At 57.9% G+C, this 6,330-nt stretch overlaps 1 protein-coding gene across 1 annotated transcript; it reads left to right on the top strand.

Annotated features, from left to right (window-relative positions):
• Positions 1-366: 366 nt before the first annotated feature.
• LOC309689778 (uncharacterized protein) lies at positions 367-5,204 on the top strand (the record flags this gene model as incomplete). Its single annotated transcript, XM_082506439.1, has 3 exons — positions 367-457; positions 598-4,424; positions 4,473-5,204. 3 exons carry the CDS (start codon positions 367-369, stop codon positions 5,202-5,204), a joined length of 4,650 nt encoding a protein of 1,549 aa, XP_082362565.1.
• Positions 5,205-6,330: the final 1,126 nt, after the last annotated feature.

Raw genomic sequence — 6,330 nt, 5'->3', positions numbered from 1 at the left:
TGACTGACCACTTTCTTCCATGGTAGAAAGAGAAGAACTGTGCCTTCCGCAACAAAACCATCTTCATGCAAGACAATGCACCATCTCATGCTACAATACCTCTGCATCATTGGCTGCTATCGGCATAAAAGGAGAGAAACTCATGGTGTGGTCCACATTTTTCCCTGACCTCAATCCTACTGAGAACCTTTGGAGGATCCTCAAGCAAAAAAATATGAGGGTGGGAGGCAGTTCACATCCAAACAGCAGCTCTGGGAGGCAGCTCTGACATCCTGCAAACACATGATAGGGCACATGGAGTGGGGGGGTGCTGTTGCAACTATAATAAATAAGCTTATATAATAAATACAGTTTAAAGAGTTAGGGATGTTGGTTGCTGTGGCGGAGGCGTGGCCCCGGGCGCAGCTGCAGGGGAGGAGTGGAGCGGAAGGCTCAACGGGGCGGCGCCGCGAGGCTGGTAAGAACAGCTGATATTGTTTATGGACTAATGATGGTCTCCTCCGCTGTGTTTATAGTGAGACGAGGAGGAGCGGCCGAGAGAGATCAGCTGGGCTCGAGCTGTCAGACGGTGCGACTGAGTCAGCTGTCAAAATACAGATATATCAATAAACGTGGAAGTTGGCTATACCTGCCTGTGTGTGCGTGTGTCTGTGCTGGGTGTACTCTACAAGTGGTGCCGAAACCCAGGAAGAGTGCCGGTGGAAATGTCCGACCCACAGGCCACGCCACCCGCCCAGCCTCTGCAATTCTTGGCGCAGATGCTGGCGGAGATGGCGACGATGAGCCGGGATCAGGCGGCCGACCAGCGTGCCCACCTGGCCGCGCTGCGGGAGCAGACGGACCGACAGACGCAAGTTCTGGAACGGCTGGTCGGGGCCGCTGCCACGCCGAAGCCCTTGCCGCTGTCGGTGTCGGTGCCCCGGATGGGGGACGGGGACGACCCACAAGTTTTTTTGGAGACCTTCCGGGCCACGGCGGAGGCTTGCCAATGGCCGCGGGAGGAGTGGGCTCCGCGGCTGCTCCCCCTGCTGTCTGGGGAGGCACAAACAGCGGCCCTGAGTCTGCCTCCGGCGTCGAGGAGCAGCTTCCCGGACGTGAGCCGGGCGGTGGTGGACAGGCTGGGGCTCACCGCCGAAGACCATCGCCGGCGGTTCCGGGCCTGTCGGCTGGCCCCAACAGACCGACCATTCGCCTGGGCCCGGCAGCTGCGCGACGCGGCGGTTCGCTGGCTGCAACCGGGAACATCGGAGGGCGAGACGAAGCTGGTGGACAAGGTGGTGCTGGAACAGTTCACGGAGGGATTGCCAGCGGAGACGGCGAGATGGGTCCGGTGCCACCGGCCCGCAAGCCTGGAGGTAGCGGTGACGCTAGCGGAAGACCACCTTGCCGCTGGAGCAGGGGAACCCGGGGACGCCGGACGGAGGCCGAACAAACAGGCCCCAGTGCCGGCCCCGAGACGCCGTGTGCCGGCACCAGGGCAGGCAGAGCGGCTGCCGGCGCTGAGCCCCACTAACCCTTTCGCGGCGTTGGTGCCGTCCAGGGCAGCCGAGCCAAGTGGAGCCGCCCCCGAGCCACGGAGAGCAGCACAGACGCCGGGGCCGGAGTGCTGGAAGTGCGGGCAGCCGGGGCACCTGAGGAGGGATTGTCCGCTTATGGAAGTGGGGCAGGTGTTTCGTGTTGCTGGCGCCCCAGCACCCTCCCCCGGTCCAGGAGGGACATACAGTATTCCGGTAAGGACTCGAGGGGGTATACGCCAGGCGTTGGTGGACACGGGCTGCACGCAGACCCTCGTACACCAAAGCTTGGTTCGCCCCGGGGCATTGCTGGAGGCAGAATGGGTGGAGGTGAGGTGTGTGCATGGTGACGTTCACAGGTATCCCATTGTGCCGCTGTTATTAAAGTATAAGGGCAAAACGCATAGAGTAACGGCGGCGGTTAGCCCGCGCCTGTCGCACCCCCTGATTCTGGGTACCAATTGGCCGGGGTTTCATCAGCTACTGGGGCAGTACGCGGGGGTGCGATCACGACCGGAAGCGGGGTGTAGCGTGTGCGCGGCATTCAGCGGTGACGCGGGGTCGTCCGACACCGACTCCGGGGGGGAGGAGCTGGCGGGTCCCTCACGGGACGTCCCGCCGGCCCCGGAAGTGTCCCCCATGGGCGATTTCCCACTGGAGCAGTCTCGTGACGGCACCCTACGCTCAGCCTTTGACCAAGTGATGGCTATTGATGGTCACGTGGTGCGCCCTGAGGCCGCGCAGACCTACCCGCGTTTCGTCGTATTAAACGACCGATTATATCGAGTGAGTCGTGACACTCAGACAGAGGAAACACACACCCAGTTGTTGGTGCCGCAGGGCCGCCGGGAAACGCTTTTCCAGGCGGCCCACTATAACCCCATGGCAGGGCATATGGGCTATGAGAAAACTCTGGAGCGAATAACGGCCCGATTTTATTGGCCGGGCATCCGAGCGGATGTGCGCCGCTGGTGCGCGTCCTGCCCGGACTGCCAACTTGTTAACCAGCCGGCCATACCGAAGGCGCCGCTGCGCCCTCTCCCCCTCATTGAGGTCCCGTTTGAGCGCATCGGCATGGACCTCATCGGGCCGTTTCACCGGAGTGCACGCGGCTACCGCTTTGTGTTAGTCCTGGTGGATTACGCAACGCGGTACCCGGAAGCAGTTCCGCTGCGCACCATCTCTGCAAAGAGTGTGGCGCAGGCACTGTTTCAGGTCATCTCCCGAGTCGGAATCCCGAAAGAGATACTGACTGACCAGGGCACGTCGTTTATGTCTCGTACACTGCGGGAACTGTACGAATTACTGGGCATTAAATCTATTCGGACCAGCGTCTACCACCCTCAGACTGATGGGCTGGTGGAGCGGCTGAATAAGACTTTAAAGTCCATGATTCGGAAGTTCATTAACGAGGATGAACGCAATTGGGATCACTGGCTAGACCCTCTGTTATTCGCAGTGCGGGAGGTGCCCCAGGCCTCCACGGGATTTTCTCCCTTTGAACTGCTGTTCGGCAGGAGGCCACGTGGGGTGCTCGACCTGATTAAAGAAAGCTGGGAGGACGGTCCGAGCCCCGCCAAAAATGAGATTCAGTACGTGTTGGACCTGAGAGCAAAACTCCACACTTTGGGGAGGTTGTCACGGGAGAATTTGCTCCAGGCTCAGCAGCGTCAGCAACGCCTGTATGACAGAGGGGCTAGGCTCAGGCAATTTTCACCGGGAGATAAAGTGCTTGTGTTACTCCCTACCTCCAGCTCGAAGTTGCTCGCCAAGTGGCAAGGACCCTTTGTGGTCACACGGCGAGTCGGGGACGTGGACTATGAGGTCGCTCGGTCGGACAGGGGAGGAGCCACGCAGATTTATCACCTCAATCTCCTCAAACTGTGGCGAGAGGTTGAAACCGCTTCTCTGGTGAGCTTGGTGAAGGAGAGAGATGAGTTGGGGCCGGAGGTGCCAAATTCTATCGTTCCCGCCTCCCTCCCTTGTGATGACCATCTCACACAGGCCCAGAGAGCGGATGTTGTCGCGTTGCAACAGCGTTTTGCGGACGTGTTCTCCCCCCTGCCCGGCCGGACGTCCCTCATCGAGCACCATTTCGTGACGCAGCCTGGCGTGACGGTGCGTTCACGGCCCTACAGGCTCCCGGAGCACAAGCGAAAAATCGTGCAGAGGGAATTGGCGGAAATGCTGAGGATGGGAGTAATAGAAGAGTCGCACAGCGCCTGGTGTAGCCCCATCGTTCTGGTGGCGAAGAAGGATGGGTCTATACGGTTCTGTGTCGACTATCGCAGGGTGAACGAAGTGTCACGCTTTGATGCCTACCCCATGCCTCGGGTCGACGAGCTCCTGGACCGGTTAGGCACGGCCCGCTTTTTCACGACACTGGACTTAACCAAGGGCTATTGGCAGATTCCCTTGTCTGCCGAGGCCAGGGAGAAAACGGCCTTCTCCACTCCGTACGGTTTGTACCAGTTCGTGACACTTCCGTTCGGCCTGTTCGGGGCCCCGGCCACTTTCCAGCGTCTCATGGACCGGGTACTGCGTCCGCACGCAGCGTATGCTGCCGCCTACCTGGATGACGTGATCATCCACAGCGACACCTGGGCGGAGCATGTGCTGCGGGTGGCCGCGGTCCTGGAGTCCCTGAGGGGGGCGGGGCTCACGGCCAATCCGAAGAAGTGCGCGGTTGGACGGAGGGAGGTGCAGTATCTGGGGTACCACCTGGGGGGCGGGCAGGTGCGTCCACAGGTGGAGAAGACGGCGGCTATCGCATCCTGCCCGCGCCCCAGGACGAAAAAGGAGGTGAGACGGTTCTTGGGGTTGGCGGGTTACTATCGTCGCTTTGTGCCGGGGTTTGCGCAGCTAACCAGCCCCCTGACCGATCTCACTCGAAAGGGTGCCCCGGATCTGGTCCAGTGGACGGGGCCGTGCCAGACGGCGTTTGTGCAGGCGAAAAAGGCTCTCTGTGGGGAGCCGCTGCTTCACACTCCTAACTTTTCCCTCCCTTTTGTTCTGCAGACTGACGCCTCGGACAGAGGGCTGGGAGCCGTTTTGTCCCAGCAGGTAAGGGGGGCCGACCGCCCTGTCCTATACATCAGCCGGAAGCTGGCAGAGCGCGAGCGCCGGTACAGCACCGTGGAGAAGGAGTGCCTGGCCATCCGGTGGGCGGTCGGCTCCCTGCGCTATTACCTCCTGGGACGCTCATTCACCCTCTGTTCGGACCACGCCCCGCTGCAGTGGCTCCACCGCATGAAGGATGCCAACGCCCGGATCACCCGGTGGTATCTGGCGTTGCAGCCCTTTAAGTTCAAGGTGATCCATAGGCCGGGGGCGCAGATGGCAGTGGCCGATTTCCTCTCTCGCTCGCGGGGGGGGGGGAGTTGGCTCGGCCGGACGGCTCCCCGGCCTCGAACGGGCGGTGGGGGTGTGTGGCGGAGGCGTGGCCCCGGGCGCAGCTGCAGGGGAGGAGTGGAGCGGAAGGCTCAACGGGGCGGCGCCGCGAGGCTGGTAAGAACAGCTGATATTGTTTATGGACTAATGATGGTCTCCTCCGCTGTGTTTATAGTGAGACGAGGAGGAGCGGCCAAGAGAGATCAGCTGGGCTCGAGCTGTCAGACGGTGCGACTGAGTCAGCTGTCAAAATACAAATATATCAATAAACGTGGAAGTTGGCTATACCTGCCTGTGTGAGCGTGTGTCTGTGCTGGGTGTACTCTACAGTTGCATTAAAGTATACATAGAAAAACAGTTAAACTTTATACTTAAAATGTAATGTCCATGGGTGTTGGCAGTGCAGTTATCCTCCAATCAGGGTGGAGGTAGGGCATGTTTGACAGCCTGCGGGTAAACACTTCTGTTGAGTCTGTTTGTCTTCGACGTGATGGCCCTGCAGCGTTTACCAGAGGGAGGTGAGTGTCCAGGGTGCGAGGGGCCCTTGATGATGATGCTGGCTTTCTGCTGAAGTGTGCCAGTATAAATGTCTCTGAGGGGGGTTAGTGAGGTGCCGATTGCCCGCTCTGCTGCCCTCACCACCTCTTGTCCTCCGCGGTGCAGCAGTTGAACCAGAGTGTGCAGCAGTAGGTCAGAAGGCTCTCGATGGTGGAGAGGTAGAAGTTTACTAGCAGTCTCTGGGGTATTTGGGCCTGACGTAGTTCCCTGAGGAAGTACAGCCTTTGTTGTGCTTTTCCTGCCTGGTGGGAAATGTTTGTTGACCAGGTAAGGCCGGCCGAGATGTGGACTCCGGGGAACTTAAAGCTTTCTACCATTTCTACCTCCTCCATCAATGTAGAGGGTAGAGTGCTCAGATCACTTTGTTCTAGGACTGGGCGATATGACCCAAAAGTCATATCTCGATATTCTTTAGCTGGATGGCGATATATGATAAATATATCTCGACATTTTTTAAAGCCATAAAGTAAGAACAAAAAAAGAGTTCTTAGTCAAAGCTGTGTCCCAGATCTCACACAGGCACTTTTATTAACATACAGCGTAGATGTACATGAAACAATTTCTCAGAAATAAATTATCAGCATTTATTAAATAATGATGCTCCATAAATAAAATAAAACAATGTTGTTTTTGTGCATAACAAAAAGCTCACAATTGTGCAGTTAAAATGTAAACTAACAGACGCTGAGCATAATAACAAAGATTTCACAGCTGCTCTGTTCCCAACTTCTACTGCGTGACTGACAGCCTGGAGTTTGAAGTCCTCTTCGTAATCGTGTCTCTTACAGGTGCAATTTGTGGTCCTTATACGCACACAATACGGTAATATTGCAGCACTAAAATAGTAATCTCCAAATGCTTTCTTTTT

The sequence above is a fragment of the Aulonocara stuartgranti genome, assembly GCF_965226115.1.
Source record: "Aulonocara stuartgranti genome assembly, chromosome: 15".
In the NCBI taxonomy this organism is placed as follows: domain Eukaryota; kingdom Metazoa; phylum Chordata; class Actinopteri; order Cichliformes; family Cichlidae; genus Aulonocara; species Aulonocara stuartgranti.
The sequence above is the reverse complement of the archived record's forward strand: the minus strand, read 5'-3'. Positions and strand labels throughout refer to the sequence as shown.